Below are 22,400 nucleotides of genomic sequence, written 5' to 3' on the forward strand. Positions count from 1 at the left end.
TGCGGAGCACAGGCTCCGGACGCACAGGCTCAGCGGCCATGGCTCACGGGCCCAGCCGCTCCACGGCATATGGGATCCTCCCAGACCGGGGCACGAACCCGTGTCCCCTGCATCGGCAGGCGGACTCTCAACCACTGCGCCACCAGGGAGGCCCTCCTCTTTTATTTTAAATACATTGACTTATCCTCAGCGCAACCTTGTTGTGACTTCCATATCATAAATGAGGAAACTGAGGCACAGGGAAGTAGAGAGATCAGGCCCAAGGTGGTATCAGCTTTAGGTGTAGCCATTCACATAAAAACTGCACAGCCGCTAATGCAAGGACGTGTGTTGGAAAAGAAAATGAACGTCAGGACCGGAAACACAAAATGTTTACACAAGTAGTTTTTAATCCGTTTGTGGGATTTGCCGTCAGATAGTTTGGGCTCTGAACCTGGTAAAGGTGTTCTCGTGGCCGAGTGACGTGGCTGAACCTCTTGGTGGCCCCTCAATTCCTGCATCCACAGCACCTCCCAGGGTGGCTCATGGAGACGGAGGGCACACAGCAGGTGCTCAGGGGAAGGAGGGGCTCCTCAGAGGCTGCCAGCCTGGAGCGGGATGGGGGTGAGGGGCACCCAGGGCTTTCCGCAAAGGACTGTCAACGGAGAAGGGGCTCAACGGGACTAGAAGCACCTGACATTCCTGAACCATCTCTCTGGATGCTTGAAATTTTTTTTTTTTTTTTTTTTGCGGTACGCGGGCCTCTCACTGTTGTGGCCTCTCCCGTTGCAGAGCACAGGCTCCGGACGCGCAGGCTCAGCGGCCATGGCTCACGGGCCCAGCCGCTCCGCGGCATGTGGGATCCTCCCGGACCGGGGCACGAACCCATGTCCCCTGCATCGGCAGGCGGACTCTCAACCACTGCGCCACCAGGGAAGCTCTCGATGCTTGAAATTTAAAACAAGATAAGTACATCACACAGCAGCCAGAGCAGGAGCGATAAGCTCATGGACGAACTGTCGCCCAGGTCTTCAACATCAGTGTGTGTTTTCCAGCCTTACCGTTGGGGGCTTGAAGACAAGCCGGTCAGGCTCAAAGGCTCGTGTTGAGAAGGTGAGCCCCTGGGGGCGCCTGTGGAGAGCTCCATGCTCTCCTGAATGCGGTGCTGGGACCCCCAGGTAGGGGCAGCCAGGCCTCAGCCCGGGGAGGCCTGGCCTGCAGGCTGCCTCACGCCTCCTCCCTGAGACCCGCTCAGGCCCAGCCTCCAGGGCAGCATGTGCCACAGAAGCCACACTCAGATGGCACCGAGCCTGTGAGTGCTCTCCTCAAAGTTCAAAGCCAGGGGCAAACAGAAAAACCCGAGCTCTCTTGCCCCGCCCTGTCACGCTGGAAAAGTCACCAGGAAGCAGACTCAGGTGTTCTCCGATCCACCTGCCCACGCCAGGTACACGAGCCAGAGCCCCTCCAGCGACTTCCACGAGGCTTTCCGCAGCCTCGTGAAGATCCCTGGCTGATGCCTGGATGCCTGCCGGGAAGGCAAGGCCAGGAGGGGATGAGGTGACCTCAGGGGACAGGAGCCCAGACCTCAGGTCCTGGACTCAAACTGCCTATGACTTCGAATCGCTGAAAGGACCAAAGAAAACCACTCGATGGCCCGTTTCTCTTTCCCCATTTGCTGAACGAGGAGCAGGGGGAAGAGGGTTAGTGGTTCCTGGCCTGGCTGCACATCAGAATCATCTAATCAGAAGCACCTAAGAGAGCTTTTAAACGATACTGATACCCAAGCCCACCGACCAGTTACATCAGAATCTCTCATTCTCTGCGGAGGGGGCTCCCACACTGAGTGGAAGGAGATCCCCGGCATCCTGCTATGCGGCCGGCAGGGCCAGAAACACCCATGGCCACTTCCGGCTTTAACATCCCACCAGCCACATGCCATCGGGACTCGTTCAAAACCCTCCATTAGATTCACCTGAGCCTTAACAATGCAGAGGAACATTTATGAAGCCCAGGGATGTCCCAACTGTGCCCCTGGCCAGCAAGAAAAAGAGAGGATGGGTGGTAATGAGTCCCAGCCAACTATGACCAGATTTCTGTCATGTCATGTGGGAACTGGCTTCCAGCTCTGCTAATAACTCGCCACGTGGCCACAGCCCATCTCCCCATCCTCCCCACCCCCACCCAATCCCCCTCCTTGCAGCTCTGGGCCTCCTCAGCCCAGCTTTCCACAGCTCCTGATGCCACCCTCTAACCCCCAGGCCTCCTGCCCTCTGAAGTCCAGGCAGGTACCAGGCGGCACTTGCTCTGGAAATGCCCCCGGCTAGGGTGTCTGTCATCTCTGCCACGGGGACTCTAGATCCTGGCTGAGGGCCTCAGCCCTTCCTGTGTGACACAAGCTACAGCAACCTCGAAGAACAGACCGAGACTGCGTCTGTGCTCAGGCTCGGCTCAGATGCTCACAGTACGCTCTCAAACAGATCTGTAAACAAAAGACGCACATGGCAAAGCCGACAGCCACTTGTGGAAGACGGAAGATGACTTTAAAAAGGAGCGCAACACGTGACGTTTCAACCAAAGAAAGAGATGTGTTCTCACAGCGGGCCGTGGCCCAGAAGCCTGCTTGGGGAGGAAGACGTTAACCCCTCCCCTTTGCGGCTGGCACAGAGGACTTCCTCGGGGTATTAATAGCCATCAGCTGTCCCCATGAAAGCCACAGATTCCCTTCCCAGGGAACAGCCACGGGCTCCAAAGGATAGTGAACTATGAACCACTTTAATGTGCTGAGTTGGCAGGATGGTGGGGAACATCTGCCTTCTCTCTTCTTAGGCAAAGGTTTATTCTGATTACTATCATCTATGTGATAAAAACACAAGGCGGACAAGAAAGCATCCAGGTTCCTGATTCTGCACAGTGGGCCAAGGTCTCCCTCACAGGGGCAGGGAAAGCTCATTCCCAGATGGAATATGACCCCTCCCCCAGTAACTGTTCACCAGCCCAAGGCAGGATATTAGTCTGGATGCCAGACCAGCGCCAAATCCAAGGAAAACCAAGCGTGCAGGGAACACTCCTGTCCTCTGCCTGGACAAGGGTCAAATTAGTTCATTTTAAAGCCTCAGCAGCTAACGGCTAATGGAGTGGGGCCTTTACAGGCCGGGCAGGGGTAAGTAAGGAGAAAGAAGAAGTGGCTCCATCAGCCCTCCGTCCAAGTCCAGACACTAAAATGGGAACAGTGGGCACTGTGCACCCTGACCTCTTCCACCACCTTCCTCCTCATCCTCCCCGGCTTCGTCAGGGGCAAGTCACCAACTGCTCTTCTAGACACATGTGATTCCAAGTCCAAAGCTGACATCAGTGACCTAGACCCAAAAGACCTCAAGAAGAAAGGGATGCTTCCATATATCCAGACAAAACTCTAATCCAGAAAGATACATGCACCCCTATGTTCATAGAAGCACTATTCACAATAGCCAAGAAGCAACCTAAATGTCCACTGACAGAGGAATGCATAAAGAAGACGTGGGGCTTCCCTGGTGGCGCAGTAGTTGAGAATCTGCCTGCTAATGCAGGGGACACGGGTTCGAGCCCTGGTCCGGGAGGATCCCACATGCCACAGAGCAACTAGGCCCGTGAGCCACAACTACTGAGCCTGCGCGTCTGGAGCCTGTGCTCTGCAACAAGAGAGGCCGTGATAGTGAGAGGCCCACACACCGCGAAGAAGAGTGGCCCCCGCTTGCCACAACTAGAGAAAGCCCTCGCACAGAAACGAAGAAGCAACACAGCAAAAATAAATTAATTAATAAACTCCTAAAAAAAAAAAGATGTGGTACAAATATACAACGGAATACTACTCAGCCATGAAAAAGAATGAAATAATGCCATTTTCAGCAACATGGATATAACTAGAGATTATCATACTAAGTGAAGTAAGTCAGAAAGAGAAAGACAAATACCATATGATATCACTTACATGTGGAATCTAAAATATGACACAAATGAACCTATCTGTGAAACAGAAACAGACTCACAGACAGAGAACAGACTTGTGGTTGCCAAGGCAGGGAGGTGGAGTGGGAGATTGGGGTCAGCAGATGTAAGCTATTATATATGGAATGGATAAACAACAAGGTTCTACTGTATAGCACCAGGAACCATATTCAGTATCCTGTGATAAACCATAATGGAATAGAATATAAAAAATGAGTGTGTGTGTGTGTGTACAACTGAATCACTTTGCTATACAGCAGTAATTAACACAACATTGTAAATCAACTATACTTCAGAAAAAAAAAAAAATAAATGAAGTTCATTGAGCATCAAAAAAGAAAAAAAGAAAAAAAAGAAAGGGATGCTTCTGTTTCTGACAGTTTAATCACGGTTTGATTTAGGCATGAACTGCTGAGAAGTCCTCATACCCTAGGACTACCCACCACCAAGAGGAGTATCTTGGCTCTCCAGGCTTAAGACTAAGTGCTTCAATGTGGAAAAACCCCCATGCTGACTCCAAGCGAAAAGGTTTTTTCTTTAAAACAAAAAAAAAAGGAGTTTAAAAAAAAATGGAAAGGAAAGAAATGCTGAGTGATTCTGCTCAGCTAGCCATGTATGGTCATTTAGCCACTAAGTGGGAAAGACCCACCACTTTTAAAGCCGGGCCTGAGGTTCCACACCCCGTATGATTAACATCACGGACATTCTTATTGGATGCCCTCTTCATTCCTTCAGAAAATACTTGAGACCAGCATCTGGCACACGGCCATACGTTCCACAAAAACCTTCTATCCTCCTCTCAATTCATGCTCCTAGCATCTCCACCTCATTACCATATTAGAGAGGGTGGGGACCCATCTAATTCAGTGCAATGCCCAAATCACGTCTCATGCTCTATGCTAAAGGCAGAGATGACACAGCTGGCACCTCAGCTGTATCAGTGTTAACTTAAGCCCCAACTGTACAACCTTGGGCTGGAGCACCCAGCAGTCCAACTTCTTGGTTTTCTAACTGGCTGTTCCAAGTCCACACTGCTGGACCCTAGGAGGTAACAGTCCACGGTCACACCCACCGCATCCTCCTAAAGGTGTCCCCGAAGCCACCTTCCAGGTTCTACACGCAAAGAGCCAACAGCTGGTCTCATTCTATTCCCAGAGCCTGAACGAGTTAGAAGCAAACACAAAATCCCAAACAACACAGAAAATCCTCAGGTCCATAGAATGGAGTGGAAACATCCTGTTATACTTCCTTTGCCTGCATCACAGGTGCACCTATCTGAATGAGAAAATGGAGAGAACAAGGGCCTCCAGAAGGAAAAAGTGTGGGTTCAGTCCCTTTTTGGGTAAAACTATGGTAGGATACACGTAACAGAAAGACCACATAAAATACACATTAACATTTACCATCTTAACCAATTTTAAGTGTACAATTCAGTAGTGTTAAGTGCATTCACACTGTTGTACCAATCTTCAGAATTCCTTTCCTCCGGCAAAACTCAACGCCATCCCATTAAACACTTAATTCCCCATTCCCAGCATCCCTTCCCCCAGCCCCTGGCAACCACCATTATACTTTCTGTCTCTCTCAATCTGACTACTCTGTAAGTACCTCATATAAGTGGAGCCTTACAGTATTTGTCTTTATGTGACTGGCTCATGTCACTCAGCATAATGTCCTCATGGTTCATCTATGTTGGAGCATGTGTCAGAATCTCCTTTTTTAGGGCTGAATAATATTCCACTGTATGCATGTACCACATTTTCTTAATCCATTCATCCACAGATGGACACATGTGCTGCTTCCACCGTTGGCTTCTGTGAATAACACCATGAAAGTGGGTGTAGTTCCTTGATTTCTAAAAGTCAAAGATGATTTCCAAATCAAGCAGCTTCCTAAAAGACCAAAAGTCAAGTTCTCCTGAGCATACCATATTCTTCCTTTCTTATTTATTTCTGGTCTACTCTAGAATAAAGTCTAGCTACCTCTTCTCACACATTCTAAACTGTTTCCAACCACAGCTGAACGTACACTTGGATTTCAAAGCCACACGATGAACTCACCCCCCAACTCCATCTGTCTGCTCCCAAACCTCTGGGATCTCTCAGGGTGGCAGCCACTGAGCCACCACAACAGCTGCTCCAGCTCACCCTGTTCCCACCAACCTGGCCATCTCCAGGGGCTCAAGCTCTCCCTTCCTGAGACTGCACCTAGGAGGAGTTCAAATACACCCTGTAATTTAAATGACCTATGAACTTAGGCACTGGATCACCCCTTCCCAAATGTGCCCCCCCAGGCCCCCCCCAAAACCAAACCCAGTAACTTTGGAGCTGGGGATGGTTATGGACACGGAGCTCTGAGGTCCTGACTTTGACCTTCCAGAGCAAGGGAGAAAACCTCAGTCAGAACCAGAGGAGAATACTTCCAAAGGGAAAAAACAGAGGAAGGCTTCACTGGTCCCACTTCCAGTTACTTTCTGTTTAAAAAGCATGAGATTAAAAGGCTTATCAAAGTGGCTTTGCCTTTAGAAATCAATTTATCCCACCTTTTAAACCCCAGGGTCAATAAAGACCCAGAATTTCAGTACAGGCCATGCATTAAAGTAGGAACATTTGAGAGTCCAGCCCATCACATAAACGTGCCCCAGGGAGGACCCTCGGCCCAGGCGGGCACGGTTGGGCCAGTCACGTCTGCTTTCGGACCCAGTTCACGGGATGGAAGCAGGTATTAGGGCAGCCCATCAGCTGGCATTTACTGTCCTCCTAGACCCTGGGAGAGCAAAGGTCGCCAAAGTCCCTGCCCTGAGGGAGCCTGCAAACTCGTGCAGGACCCAGAGAAAGCAGATGAGAGCTGGAAAGTGTGATGACGGTGATAATGAAGATAATTAAACTCAGGTTCAGAGCATCTGCGTGGGCTTCACAGAGGCAGACCAAGGGAAGGTGCGCCGGCGGGAGAAGTGCCCAGGCACGATGCCTGAGTGCAGAGGACAGGGCAGCACAGAGAGCACTGCAGCCCAGGAACCAGCACAGTCCACCCCCACCAGCTCCAGCTCTACAGCAGCACCAAGCCAAGGCATCTCACACGCAGGCGCCCTCTCTGAACGGTCACGACCCAGGGCTTAGAGTGTGGTTGTTATCCTCACTGGACAAAGGAGGAAACGACGTGGAGGGGTCGGGCTGCTGGCCCCAGGTCACAGCGCTGTGTGTGGTGTCTGGTGGGCGAGGGGGTTCCCACTTGTGCAGGAGAAGAAGGAGCCCCTGGAGAGGCTGCAGGGGGGGAGGGGTGACAGACACAGCTGCCGGCTGTTTCCAGAATGACGGGGAGGACACTGGCCTGAGGCTCCCCTGGGACGCAGGTGAGGGACTGACAAGGTAAAGGCAGCCTGAGAGGAGTTTCCCTCCCAAAGGAAGAAACCAGGGTAATGGTAGGTGAGAAGAGAAGCCGGACGGACCCAAGCGCGGCCATCCTCCCAGGCGACCCACACCTCAGTCCTCCTCTGCTTTCCTCTAAAAGTCTGGACAAGCTTCAGTCTCAGGTGGCTCAAGGAGAGCTTGGAGTTATCAGAAACCACCATTTCTTCTTCTGGCATCTCAAGCTTGGGACATGCACAGCTGAGACTCAGTCCATTCACCTTGGAAAAATCCAATTTTGTAAGCTCTACTCTGTAACATTTAAACGTCACAAATTCTCATCCGAACAATGGGGGGAGGAAGGTGTTTAGAAGACCAACTTAGCACAGAAATGCCAAAACTGCTTTAGAGTTTCTGATATCTTAAGCAACCATAATTCCACAGTGTAAAGGGAAATCGACTTTTCTGACTGGTTCCCAGAACAGGAGGACGGCCTGTTTGGTGACTGTGGTTTGGAAAAGGAGGCATTTATTTTTAAAGTTTCAAAGTCATTAAGCCTAAACACTGGCAAGCTCAGGGGAGCCAAGCCGGCTAGACTAAGTTGAAAACAATCAATTTAACTTCCACCCCCCAGGGACTGAGCCTCCCGGGTACCTGACATATGGTATCTCCATCAACAAAGCAAACACCACGTGAAAAGCCTGCAGGTTGGCGTGAAAGCCGCGGGGGACCCCTGTAAGAGTGGGATTCAAAGGCTCCGGTCTCCCCCTCACCCCACGGCACTGCATCTCCATCCTGGCTTGCCCCCCTGGACCCCCTTAACAGTCAGGTCCTGAGTCCCTGACATGTGTCAGGCACTCAAGGGACAGAGAATGAATAAAGGAGGGCCCTGTGCTCCAGTTATTCAACTGTCTAGAGATGGGGAAGGAATCGAGGACTTTTATAGGGTTATTTTAGCCTGGAGATAGATCCTGGGCCCGGGCCAGTAATATGTTCCCTGAGTGCAATGACGTTATTCTCTGACTTACTTATTCCACTGAGTCACGGCTTCTGTGGCCCTGTATCTTGTCACTAGCACACGCTGACTGGTGGCAGGCATGTTTCCATGCTGGTGCGGTAAGAGGCGAACAGAGACAGAGATGCGGTACCTACTTTTAAGGCGGGTCACTGCTGGTGGGAGAGAGACATTCATGAGGCTGCCAAGAGATAATGTGCCTCAGACAGTCAGTTCATTGGAAGCAAACAGTATGCTTTAAATTAAAAATTCATATAGGAGAAAAATGTGTAGGGCAAGAGTCAAGCACGTATGCGCACGCGTATTGGACTAATCCAAGTAAATCAGAGTGTAACCTCTGGAAGGGCCCCGCCATGATCCGATCACTAACAAACGAAGGAAGCACAGCCCAGAGTGGCGGGTCTCTGTGACGACCCCCCACCTCTGCGAGACTGGTGGGCATCTTGGCACCGCCAGCATGAACGTGTCCAAGGCCCTTCCTTCACCCTCGCTGCAATGCCGGAGGCAGGCGCTGTTAATATCCCCACTTTTCCGACAAGAGAGACTCTCAGAGGTGAAATTACCCAAGGCCACAACTCTGAGAGGTGGGCTCGGTGGAGCCCACGACTCCACCTTCTGCCTCTGCAGACAAAGGAGCTTGCAGCTGCTTTTCCTCCTCTCTTCCTATTTGCACCTGGTGTGCACCTCCTGTGTCCCCGGTCCTCCACCTACACAAGCGACGTGGACCCTCCATCTGCAGAGCGTGAACGCACGGGAGCAGCCCCGCAAAGTCAGCCTGGGAGGACGAGCTAGCGCTGTTACTGTTCTTCACTGACTCAGAAACTAGGCAGTATTTCACCTGAGCCCCACATGACCGGTAACATGGTGTTACCCACATTTTAGAGGTGAAATCAAATGATGCCCCCCAAGTCACATGGTTAGGAACAGTGACGCACAAGTTTCTAGACCCTTGAAAAAGTGAAATGACTCGCCCTTACTTGTGCCCTCTCCCCTTCCATCTTGTTCTTCCTCCTCTGGCTTCACCTTCCTGACCTTCCAGGGCACTGGAGAAGCGACCCCACAGAGCTAGCTCATCCTCTTCCACCGGGCGGCGGCTAAGTGCCTACCCCGAGCTGAGAAAGCAAACCTGACTTCTCCCTGCAGAGCTGGAGCCGATGCCAGGGCCAGCCCAGGGTGGGTGGGCAGCTATGGGGGGCAACGCAAGGCTCCTCCCTGAAGGTACACCATACCCCCTTTTCCCATGGAGAGTGGCCCCATATTCAGAGCACCATCCCTCTTCCCTTAACCTGCTGAAACCCAATCCCAAACCAGTGGAACCCTCACGGCATTCAGCTGACAGCCTCTTCACCCTCCTGAAGCCTCCACCTCCTCTCAAAACCTCAGACTCAGAATTGGGGGTACAAGCTGTGGCCTCTCCAACAATCCCAGCTGAGCCCACCAACTTAAGACAAGCGCTTCCTCATCCTCATTACTTTGTCATTCTCATTACTAGAGAAAGAAGACTGAAATTATATCGTAAAGGACCAAGGCCCTGAATGCCACGGCAAAGTAGCAGAGAAACTGCCTTTCCACAAAGAACAGTTGAGTAAGAGAAACTGTTATTAGCCCTGGACACGAGCCACGCAACCGGCTTTATGGAGGGCAAAGCCTGCCCAGGCAAGTTCTCCCATGAGTCCCTCTCACAAACCAGTTATAATATCAAACACGCTGATCTTGGCATTTAACACCAAAACCCAAGGCAAGGGAGAGACTCTTTTTCTTTTTAAAAACTTGTGAAATCCATTTCCCTCCTTTTTGTTACAAAAGGAATTGGGTGCAAGGACCTTCCAGGAAGGGCTCGAAAACTTAACACTTTAAACGAATGGCCATGGATTAAGAGAACAGTTGAGCAAAAGATAAAAAAGTAAACACATGGCGAGAGAACATGTATCAGAAACACTGAGGAAGTCCAGATCTGTAAACGTTAGGAGGTCTTAAGGCCAACTGTGTACTGTGCATCTGGGCTCAGCTCCGTGTAGAAGAGACCAAAGCGATGTGGCAGCCCACGGGGGCCTCGGGGGCCATCCCGGGTGCAAAGGGAAGACTCCAAGTGAAAGCTGCTTCCTTTCCTTCAAGGCAAAGGAGAGCCTGGCCGCTCAGAGAGAGCAGGGAAACCCCCAGCAGTTCAAGGTCTGGACTCAGGGCCAGGAGGAGGAGCCCAGAGAGACCAGAAAGATTCTGTCAACAGCTGTGCATGGGCACGCACGCACACACACACACATGCACACACACACACACCCCACCTCCCACCCCCCACCCCCCCAACACCGGGTCTCCGGGCCTTAAGCCGCCAGGGCCTGGTCAAATTCTGGCTCCGCTGATTACATCAGACCCACTTTCACGCCTCCCCACCCTCTGCAATTAGCCCTGATTCTCTGCTTCCTGCTGCTCTGGGGGGTGCAGCAGGGTGAAGTCTGAGGCCAGCTGCTGTCCCACCCACTGCCCAACCCCGGAAGTGCTGGTTTCAGGAGGCGCCTGAAGCAATCTAGCCCTTTCCTCTGGGGCTCCCGGCTGGTGTGAAATCTGGTTAATAAGGGGGAGCCCAAGCAGGAGACCCCGGGGAGGTAGCACTGCCAGCCTGGCCCACCAGACGAGGCTTCGGGCTCAGGACCCATCCCACACTGGTGCAGATATCCTGAACGGCCTTGCCCACCTTAACAGAACAGCTGGTCTGCCCACAGCAAGCCACCTCCCTACATGACTGCAGAACACTTCATTTTTAGACGTTTCCCCAAGCAGCCGATGACCAAGAAAACTTGCAGCTCCCTGGGGCTTCCGCACCTTACTCCACGAGCCTCACTTTCCTAATCTGTAAAACAGGGACAGCAGTTTCTTCCTCACCGTGACAGGGCTGAAAGCTCCTAGCATAATGCGTGGCTTACGGCAGGCACCCAGTTATCTCCTCTCGGCCTTTTCACTGGGGCACAGAGCTGGGTCCCAAAGTTTCTGCTTACTATTCAGTACGCTTCCATAGCATTTCTTCTGAAAACAGAAAAGAGAAAAAAAGAAACCAAGTCCAACTGGCACTTGGTCTCACATCTTGCAGAAACCAACCTGCCTCTGGAAAGGTGTGGGACTGAGCGGCCCATGACCAGGTGTCCAAAGCCCTGTCCGCTCCATCCTTGGCCAGCAAGACAGGGAGGGTCACAGGTCAGGACTAAACACCTTCTGCTTAGTGTGGACAAAGAGAATTCGGGTGGCCCTGAAAGCTGCCACCCTGCTGCAGCCCCCCTCCAGCCCCTGTCGGTCTCACCTGGAGTTCACTGCCACTCAACCCCATTGGGCTCTGCCCTGAAGCCTGGGGGGCAAGCACCCTGCTGCAGGGCTCAGCTCTCCCGGGCCTGAGAAAGCACTTTATCCTCCCCTAGATGTTCGCTCCGGGTGGGGCACCTAGCAAGCTGCCATCCACGGCCCCGCATGGCCAGTACCCCTCTCTCCTCTGCGCCTGCTTTGGTCCAGGCGGCCACGCCCTGCCCTGACTCCCCTCTCTCTCCTGACACCAATCCATTCTCAAGACAGGTGTCAAGAGTTTTCTGTTTTAAACTTTCTTCTTTAAAAATGCTATAAAGACTCCCAAGTCCTTCAGGATGAAGTTCAAATTCATTAGCATGGCATCCGCCCTCTGGAACCTCCATATCCTTTCGAGCCTCACCATCACCACTCCTCACAGAAGCCCCAAGCTCTAGCCACTCAGAGGTGACAGCCTGCCGGCTGCTTTATGTCTCTACGCTTTGCAGGTTTTGCTCTCCCAGGACACCCCCCATGCACCCCATTTTCTGCCAGTCTAGCTCCCTACCCATCCTTCAGGACTCAGGCCAAGCGTCACCCCCTTCAGAAAGCTCTCTGTGAGCTTCGCCCCTTCCCAGGCCGGGAAACTCCCTCCTGTGTCCCATGACATCCGTGTCCTGTGCACACACAGGTGTTTTAGCAGCTGGTCTACCTGCTCCATCTCCCACCCCACAAGACACAGCATCTCAGGCATGGAGACTGGCCTTAAGAACAAGGAGGAGGGGACAGAGAAGTGGGTGAGCCCCGGCAGGGCCACCAGGGCTTCCTCATCCCACACCTCATCACCCTACGCTAGAGAGAATGGGGGACGGGAAGCAAGAAGAAGGGAAGAGGAAAGGTGGGGTCCACACAGACCACCGCCCTCCCCAGCCTCACCTCCCAACTCAGTCTGGAAGGCTTTCTCTTGAACTTTAGACTGAGACCATTCACAGGGAAGTTGGTAATCTCTTGGGTCAAGTCCGCGGCAGACAAAGGCTCCCACTGCTGATACGGGGATGGGGCACAGGACCCCCTCTGATGAAGGCTTCCCGGTCCTAAGGCCGGACCACCCCGCCTCACTGCTGTGTTCGGTCACCACGCCACAACCCCACTGGAGATTCCAAACCAGGATCCAGTGACCCACCAAATCAAGGCAGTCCGCCCAGATGTATGGTAAAAATAATCTCAGACATTCATCCACGTGGCAGAGACACAGAAAACTTCAGTGTTCAGTGGCAACATAGAATACGTCATTGTAACAGGTACCATCACAATGGGTGAAGGGCACAAAGGTGTAATTCAGTAAAGAAAAACAAAAGGCCTGTAAAGAAGGTAGTTTCGGCAATAAGTAGCAGAAGTCCTCCAAGTGTTCATGCCCTTTGACGCAGGAATTCCATGCTAGGAATTTATCCTAAGAACATAAAAACAGTTGTTGAAAGATTTATGGACCAAGTATGTTCATGGGGTATTGTTTATAATTCTAAGACAGAAATAACTCAGTATCAATGATAGTGGTACAGCCACATAATGAAGTGCCATGTAGACACTAAAACTCATATTATGAAAGAATATTTAATGACATGGGAAAATGCTCAGTACACAGTAAATGAAAATAAAGGTTACATACAACCCACACCTTGAAACACATGTAGTAACAGACGCAAAGTCAGGAAGCATAAATACCAAAATGTTAACAATGGTATGCCTAGGTGACGAGATAGTGGGCAGATATAATTTTCTTTATATTTCCCAATCTGCAATCAGAAATTATAATCATTGCAAGAGGGAAGAGATATGGGGACATATGTGTAACTCATTCACTTTATTATAAAGCAGAAACTAACACACCATTGTAAAGCAATTATACTCCAATAAAGATGTTAAAAAAAAGTTAAAAAGATCTTATAATCAGAAACATTACCTTTAATTTCCTCAAAACATAGATATAAGCTACAACAAGAATACCCATCTCACAGCCTTACTCTTCAACCTTTAAAGAGTGGACAAAGCAATTTCTCCCCTACAAATTCAATACACTGTATTACTCATAAAGCAAAAGCCACTGGTACCTGTAGACAGGGCCTGAGCAGACTCTAAGTTCCCTTGAACTCTGTCTCTATCCACCAAAGCAAAGCACATCACACCCACCTAAGGAGACATCACTTTACCTAAAAACCCTGAGACTGCACGAATGAGACAGTTTACTTTGTTCCCACCAACAATGTCAAATACACATTTCCTTCTGTTCTTACTTTTGACAAGTCTTTCGTTTTTTCAAACTGAGCGCGCACATTCCTAAAGATAATTCTAACTTTCGGTAGTCAGCCCATGGTTATCTAATACAAATGCCACAGAAAGCTGACAGATCTCAAAAGCAAAAGCAAGGCTGAGTGGACAAGAGGTACAGGCAGTATACGGAGGTTTTATCTGAAGAGATGACATAAAACAATACGTATACGCACACAAGTTGACGACAGCGGTACCTCCAGGGAGGGAGGGAAGGGTAACTGGATGCAGTAGAGGCACACTGGGGACTTCAATCAGAAAAAAGATTCTTGAAAGAGAGGTCTGAAGCAAATATGAAAAATATTCACATATGTTCCTATTTATTTTGAGCAGATACACAGGTGTTCATTATAACCATTTGTACTGTTTTATTTTTAATTTTTCAAAGCAATGAAGGAAAAAAGAGATTATAGAAGATAGGGCAACCCTGAACTGTTTCTTCTGCTGAGAAGAAACTATTCTGAGACAAAGAACAATATTCTGGGTCCGTTCTAGCCTTCCAACCATGTGAGAAACCAGAAGAGCCAAGTTCCAGGAACTCATAATACAGAACTACAGAGCTTCCTCGAGGTCACCTGAAACTCTAAATCTTGGTGGTCTCTGGCCATTATGCGATTGTGGAATTTCAGAACCACAAGGGCCCACCCTCTTTCAGACAGATGAGAACTCAGGAGGCCCACAGAAGGAAAGCTGCCTGTCCCAGTGCTTGGCCAGCGAGGGGAGATGCTCAGAGAAACTCAGCCAATTTCCCATTTCAGAGTCAGTCCTGCAGGCGGGTCCCTGCATGCACCTGAGGGTCCCGATTTCAGGATCGATATCCACATGTGAGTCAACAATGAAGACTTACATCTCCACCAACACACTGCACTTGTCCAGGCCGCTGTGTGAAGTGCTTCCCACCAGCAGAAAGCCAAAGAAACCTCAGAAACTTCACATGACAATTAGGCTCTAAGAGTCGTGAGAAGGAGCTAGATCACAGGTGTCCAGGGCAGGGGACGGCAGTTGACACCGTAAGCAACCCCCCAAGGATAAACATATATCAGCCATCTGCTGCACCAGGGATTTCTGCGTATACTACTAGCCTTATTTTCCTACTGATTCCATGATCAAATGAACATGCATTCAATATCCATACTCAAGGCTCTGAATGTCAACAATGAACCATTCCATAAATCCAAATTTTAACTGAAAAGGACTCAGGTGGAAAAGAGTTTGGCTGTTGAGTGAGTAAAACAAGCCTCATGTGGACTTCCCTGGTGGTCCAGTGGGTAAGACTCCACGCTCCCAATGCAGGGGGCCCGGGTTCGATCCCTGGTTGGGGAACTAGATCCCTGCATGCCACAACAAAGGGTCCGCATGCCCCAACGAAGATCCAGCACAGCCAAAATAAATAAATAAAAATAAATAAATCTTAAAAAAAAAAAGAAGTGAATTGAGGGACCAATTTAAAAAAAAAAAACAAAAAACAAGCCTCATGTGATGCTGGGCTCAACGCTAACCAGCCAGGCGGCTCAAAGCAGCGTGCAGCTCTGGTCCAGGCCCGCCTTTCCTCCAGGCCTCTCCGCAGGTGTCCCATTCGTGGATGCTCATTCTGATCAGCCTCTCCTTCCTTGAATTCACAGACTGAACTGGGAGCTCTTCCCAAGGTCCTGTCCAACTCTGGCTTCCTCTCCCCCCTCCCAGCAACTCCCTCAGTGACACCTATTCCCTCCGGTCACCTTCTCATCTTTGCAGCCTCTCTCCTCAGAGCCTCTCCTCTTCCCGTCCTGGGGCAGATGAGATGTGTGTCCACTGTATGTGATGGAGAGGAGTTACCTGGTGAGAACTGAGCCCTCTCTGCCCCAGGAGACCTGGCTAAAGGTGCCCCTCCTAGACATCACTAGAAATGCTCTAACGCACTAGTTCCCACGAATGTGCATCAGAATCACCTGGAGGGCTTGTTAAGATGCAGACGACTGGACCTCCACAGCAGGTCTGGGGGAGGGGCCTGGCAACCTGCATCTCTAACAAGTTCCCAGGTGATGCTGATGCTGCTGGTCCGGGGACCACACTTTGAGAACCACCTCTCTATCTCCAGCCTGCTGATTCCCCATCCTGTCGGAAGGATGTTAAGACTCAAACAGCTGGGGAACTTCTGAAAATGCCGATTCCAGGCGCCAACCCCAGAAGAGTCCGAGCAGCAGGTCAGAGGGAGGCCCGAGACACTGGTGGTGAGACTGAGCCTGGCCGTGCTGGCTCTCACCCACTGCCGGTCCTCTGCCCCAGAAAAATGTCAAGGACCTTTTCTGTCTCCACAGCTTTTCAGGGGCAAAACTTGAGCTTCCTTGTGAAAGAAGCCCATGCTATTCACGAGAGGCCCCTGTCCCTGCTGACTGTCCCTGCCCCACGTGCCTCAGAAAAGAAGGGGACAGCCTGGGGGCGGCCAGACCACTGTTTTGCAAACAAGACCCAGGGCTGGACTCCATGACCTTGGTGTGCCTACTGAAAAGCCATGGCAAGAGGAAGTCCCTGTCCCGAAGGGGTGACCTCCCACCCTCCCCAGCCAGAGTAAGAACCACGTTTGTCTCACTTCACCCCAAGCCGTTACAACCTGCAGGGTCTCTCTCACAAGGGGATGCTGGGCAGTACTTCTTTTGGAAAACTTCCTTGAATGTCCCTTTACAATAATAACCAATTATTGTTATTGTATGTTTATGCTACAATTGTCAGGTGGTAAGGAAAACAGGCAGGGTATGCAATTGTATATATGGCCCGACCACAACGGTGTAAAACAAAAACTATTCAGGCATCTGTCATACAGAGTGAAGTCAGTCAGAAAGAGAAAAACAAATACCGTAGGCTAACACATAGATATGGAATCTTAAAAAAAAAAAAAAATGGTCATGAAGAACCTAGGGGCAGGACAGGAATAAAGATGCAGATGTAGAGAATGGACCTAAGGACACGGGGAGGGGGAAGGGTAAGCTGTGACAAAGTGAGAGAGTGGCATGGACATATATACACTACCAAATGTAAAATAGATAGCTAGTGGGAAGCAGCCGCATAGCACAGGGAGATCAGCTCGGTGCTTTGTGACCACGTAGAGGGGTGGGATAGGGAGGGTGGGAGGGAGACTCAAGAGGGAGGGGATATGGGGATATATGTATAACTGATTCACTGTTATAAAGCAGAAACTAACACACCATTGTAAAGCAATTATACTCCAATAAAGATGTTAAAAACAAAAAAAACTATTCACACAAAAACTGGAAGGAAGCTCTAAAAATGTTAATAGTGATTGTCTCTGGGTGGTGGGGTTATGAGTGGTTCTTTTCTTCTTGCTACTTGTTTGTTTTCTAAGCTGTTTATTAAGAGCACATATTACTTATATAACCAGAACTAAACTTTATTTTATTATAAGTTGGAAGGAAAAAATACACAACAGAACACTGCCCACACCTAAGCTGTGTCAGCCCAAAGGGCAGTGTCCTGCCAGCTTCCTCCAAGTGAGCAGGGCTGGCTGAGGGTCAGGGACAGCTCATGGCCTTTAGCAAGTGCTTTCAGCAAACATTTGCTCCAGGTTGGAGCTGAGGCTGCCAATACACAGCAGCCCTGCCCTCAAAGAGCTAAAGCGCAGAAACAGAACAAGGATGCAGGGTCCTCTTTTCTACCCATAAGTCTTTCTGGGCCCTGAGAATAGACTAGTGATCGTTTCCTTCCTGTGACTGTCTCCCATCTTCTGGAACTCGGCACAGTGCCCTAAGAGGGGCACGTTACCTCCAAGCAGAGGGTCTCAAGCCCTTTGGCCGGCCCAGACTGGACTGTCAGAGCTGCTGAGTGCCACCAGCATGTGTCCTACTGGGCCGCCAAGCCCAGAGGGCAGCACCTGCCAGGCCAAACAGCTTGCAGCAAGCACCTGACTGTTCCATGCTGCGTACAGAGCCAGAAACCTCACCTCCACCCCAGTGCTGGCAGGGAAGGTTACCACCTCCCAGCCACACCTGGGGCAGGAGACTCACCTGTCCAGAATTAGGGGTCTTGTCTCCAACTATTAGCACCACCTGCTTCCCCTGGCACTTAGCACACAGCATCGAAAGCACTGCTTACCATGAATGGTGCCTGCAGCCAGAGATCAAGCCCCGAGTAGCTGCTAAACAATCACCATGGCCACCAGGCAGCCCCCCACCTCCACGCCCAGGCCCAAGTTCACTGACAGCACCCGTTTCCCCTGACTATGGCTGTCATGAGGGAAGCACTAGTTGGGACCCACCTGCTGACAGCATGCCCAGCCCTGACAGGGGCTCTCCTCAGCAAGGAAACAAACCCCCGTCACCCCTATAGATCCAGTTCTCACAGGGCTCTCCCTCACCCCCGGACCCCTCCTCAGCACAGCTGGCATCTGTTACTAAAGCATGGGCCTGGTGCTAAGCCTCCCAAAGGCCTCCTGGAGTGTCCACAGTGCTGTGCCACCAACGGGCCATGGAATGAGCACAAGGGGCTTGCTGAATTGGCCGCACAAGCAAATCATCCCAGCACCCCAAGCCCCCTCTCATGTACCCCGACCCCAGTGGGAGGAAAATGGAAATAATCATCTCAGAAAACCCAAGACACTGTCCACTCCCTCCTTTTCCCTCCTTTTTTTCAAATCCAGCAGCAACCACAGCCCTCTGCAGGAACTGGACCCAGCACCCAGTCCAATGCCACAATGCAAACTCCACCTGGCCGCCTGGCCAGTGACCTCAGAACCAGCACCACTGCATGAGGGCAGAGAGGGAAGCCACAGCTGGGTGGAGGGCTTCCTCCTGGTGACAGGGACCTCATGACTCTGAAGATGCTCCCAGGCCCCAGAACCAAGACTAAGTTACAGCCCCGGAAGCTGAGTGCTAGGGGAGGTCTCAGAGGCAGAGGGCTCAGTGAAACCCCAGTATGAATCTGGAAGGGACTGGTTCTTGAGCAGTGATTCTCAAACTGTGTTCCCTGGGGCCGTGGGAACCCACAGAGATGCCCTGGAGAAAGAGGGGCTGAGCTGAGGGCGCTAGAGTCCCCCAGCCCTCAAGTCAATCAGAGTTGCTAGGGCTTCACCTGGGGACTCAAGAAAATCATACGGGGGAAAAAGTTTCACTGCTGAGTTTGACAATCAGGGCTCTGAGGTGCAAAGTTTAAATCTGTTTCCCATCAATGCCGGCTATCTAAAGACCATGAACATCATCCAAGATTCTCACCCAACCTTCCCGAGGCTGGGATGGGGATTTTCACAGCCCTTTCCCCTTTGGGCCTTCTTGTCTGACCCCACCGACTACCTGCTAATGGGATATGGGGAGCATTTCACAAGCAGACATCCCATACTGTGAACCCGGCGCTCCTGTCTGCCAGCTGGGCGCTCACTGATTATATATTTGGCCTGAACATAACCCTTCTGTGGTCCCTTCTCTCCCTCAACCCTTTGAATCACTCCTGTACAGACTCACGGAGCTGTGGGTGACAACCGTGTCAGGCTGCCCCTCCCAGAGCCCGCGCCAGCCAGTCCCCACTCGACTGTGTGCTTGGGCCGTGGCTGCGAACCAAGGCTCGTCTCTGGGGCCCTCACAGCACCAGGCACGATGCTTTGCACACGGCTCAAAGAACATTCCCTGGACAAAGTAGAGCCATCCCACCTCTGACCCTTCTCACAATGCCAAAAAAAGGGATGCATGTGCAAACACACCAAGTTTCAACAAGCAGATGCCTGACCACCGTTTCCTTTCGGCTTCCTGTGGGGAAACCGTTCAAATGACGGTATTGCCGGACGCACAGAACCCAGGGAGGGCGGCGCGGGGGGGCCCGCCTTACCTGGTAGTAGGTCTTAATGTTTCTCACCAAGATGGTCAAGTTCTGAATGCGAAGATTCACATCATTGTTGACGTGTTTGTTGATGCGCTGATTTGTTGGCCTGGGATCTCTAGGGGGAGAAAAACGGGAATGGAAAACTGCATCTCCCAGCATCCGTCACACCCCATCCTACCCCAGCCGCTACTGCGCGTTCGGTCCACTCCAAGCCTAGGTTACTATGCAGCTGTGACAGAGTGGCTCAAGTCAAGTCCTAATTCTGCCACACTGCCAAGCCGTGGACCTCCAGGGAGCCACATCACCTCCTGTCCCCCCCAAGCACCTAGCCCCCCACCGGCCCTTAAGCAATGTTATTTCTGGCCCCAGAGCACCCATAAACAACCAAGTGTCGGTGCAGACCCAAAAGTGGCACTGTGTAAACATCAATAACCTACCCCCAAATATATTTGAAGATTAAAAAGGATTCAAAGCTGACCAGAGCAAAATACGTGAAATATCAAGAAAGATGGAAAAGGGGAAAATAGTACACTTTCTGACTTCCTAAACCAGTAAAATCATTAATGTTCCATTTCAAACCGGTCTCCTGCCTGTCACCGAATTGCTCTTGCCTGTGATTTACATGCCAGGGGCACAATTCTATCTCAAAAAACCACCACCATGAGTATGCGATACTACGTGATGTACAACACACTCTAAGAGAAATGTGAAGAGACACAAATAATTCATGTGGGAAACCCCCAAAGGGTCATTTATTTTCCAATCTCAGGCAAAAGTCAGGTCTGCTTGTGATGAAACTAGGAATCTGAATTAAGTGATTTATAATTTCACTCATCTACATACAGGACATTTCTCAAAAATTCTCAGTGTCAAAAATATCTCCTATTTGAAGAGCACAGACTCAACGGAACGGATTTCTCTTCCCTCTCCCCATGTACCCCACACAGCTTTTCCTAACATAGCCCTCCCTGCCATTCGACTGTCCCAAGGCACCACAAAGGATGTTTCATTCAAATGAGGGCTGTCTTCACAGTTTCTTCTGTCATCCGAGCCCTGTGCTAAGGGTGCTGAGCCTCCCAGGGGCTGCTGTGATGGAGGAGAGACAGGCCTCTTCCTCCTTTCTCGGTACTCGGGCCCCTCGATGATGATGATGATGATGATGACGATGATGATGATGATGATGACGATGATGATGATGATGATGATAGCACAAGAAGGGGAATTTGGGGAGTTAAGCAAATCAATTTCAATGCCATTCAGCTCATTCAAAGCCAATAATTTATACAAAGTTGACAAACAGGAAAAAAATAGAAATTATTTCAAATGCCACTATAAGCACAATTTCTTAATAACACAAGCTGTTTAAAATTCAACCATTAAGTAAATATTTGATATCAACACTATGAGTCCCTACACTGTATTGTGTATATGCAAACCCCTTTATGAATCACATGCAATAATCAGCCATGAACTTTATTCAATCATCGTGTATCTCCTAAAACAGTCACATGGGCTCCTTGGGACAACCAGAGGACCTCTTTTCAACCGTCCTGGGACAACGTTTCTTTTTTTTTTTTTTTTGCGGTACGCGGGCCTCCCACCGTTGTGGCCTCTCCCGTTGCGGAACACAGGCTCCGGACGCACAGGCCCAGCGGCCATGGCTCACGGGCCTAGCTGCTCCGCAGCATGTGGGATCCTCCTGGACTGGGGCACGAACCCGTATCCCCTGCATCGGCAGGCAGACTCTCAGCCACTGCACCACCAGGGAAGCCCGGGGACAATGTTTCTTATTGTCCCCACACAGTACTAGAATCTGGCCAAGCCACTTACATGTTACATGTTTCTTCTGGAGCCATTCATTACTGAGAAAATAAAGGTTAACAGTTCAGTGGCAATTAATTTAGCAGCAGAGGAGGCATTCAGAATTGAAACCACAAAGGCATTTTAGCTACAGAAGTGCACCTAGCACGACAAAGTAATTTATCTCAAGGATGCAGTTCTCTTCCCTTTACTACAGACACCTTAAGAGATGAGAAGCAATTTCATCAAGTAACAAACATGCTTCCTAAAATAGCAGAACTTCGAGAACATGCAGGGCTTTTTCTGTTTTGTTGTTACGGTAGTCCCAGCTTTCATTAAGTCAGATGGGGACCCCCTGAGGAGTGCCAGAAGCTGGAAGACCTTGGCAAACATGTGGACATTCACTGCACAGGTCATGGCACAACTCACACCCAGGATCCAGGGTCAGGGCCTGGGAGGCTGTCAGGTGACGGGGGTTGGGGAGGGGGTTCTATATGAATAATTAGACTAATTATCATGATCATTAGCACTCCCTCCTTTAAATCAGGCTCTCAGGGTAAAGAGAGATTAGGAAACAAATCGAACAAAAGTCAATTATGGTGAAGGAAGGCCTATCCCCACTCTGCCCAGCACTGTGTAATCCCGACCTGTCCCTCAGCAGCAAGTGGGTTAGGAGCTACTGATTCTGGTTTGGAAATGGGGCCAGGACTGGCCAAAGTTCTCTGGGCCCCACTGTGCTCATCTGCAAGATGACCACAGGATCCTTCCAGCGCTAAAAGGTTATCATTCTAGGGAGGCCAGGTCCGCACTGGCACACGTGGTACCTGGTTCTTGATCACAGGAAGAGGACATCAAAGAACCACGGCAAGACTGTTTCCCTG

The 22,400-nt window shown here is 50.5% G+C and overlaps 1 protein-coding gene across 3 annotated transcripts in view; it reads right to left on the reverse strand.

The window, feature by feature from the left end:
- The window catches only part of CCDC88C (coiled-coil domain containing 88C), a 127,341-nt gene that overhangs the window by 99,397 nt on the left and 5,544 nt on the right, over window positions 1-22,400 (reverse strand). For all 3 annotated transcript variants that reach the window (XR_014293892.1, XM_082618971.1, XM_082618972.1), the window contains exon 3: window positions 19,726-19,834. Coding sequence is in view for 2 of the 3 variants with exons in the window: in XM_082618971.1 (XP_082475097.1) it covers window positions 19,726-19,834 (109 nt within the window). In the remaining variant the exon portion in view is untranslated. The remainder of the gene's footprint in view (window positions 1-19,725; window positions 19,835-22,400) is intronic.

Source organism: Mesoplodon mirus, assembly GCF_964341445.2.
Source record: "Mesoplodon mirus genome assembly, chromosome: 4".
In the NCBI taxonomy this organism is placed as follows: domain Eukaryota; kingdom Metazoa; phylum Chordata; class Mammalia; order Artiodactyla; family Ziphiidae; genus Mesoplodon; species Mesoplodon mirus.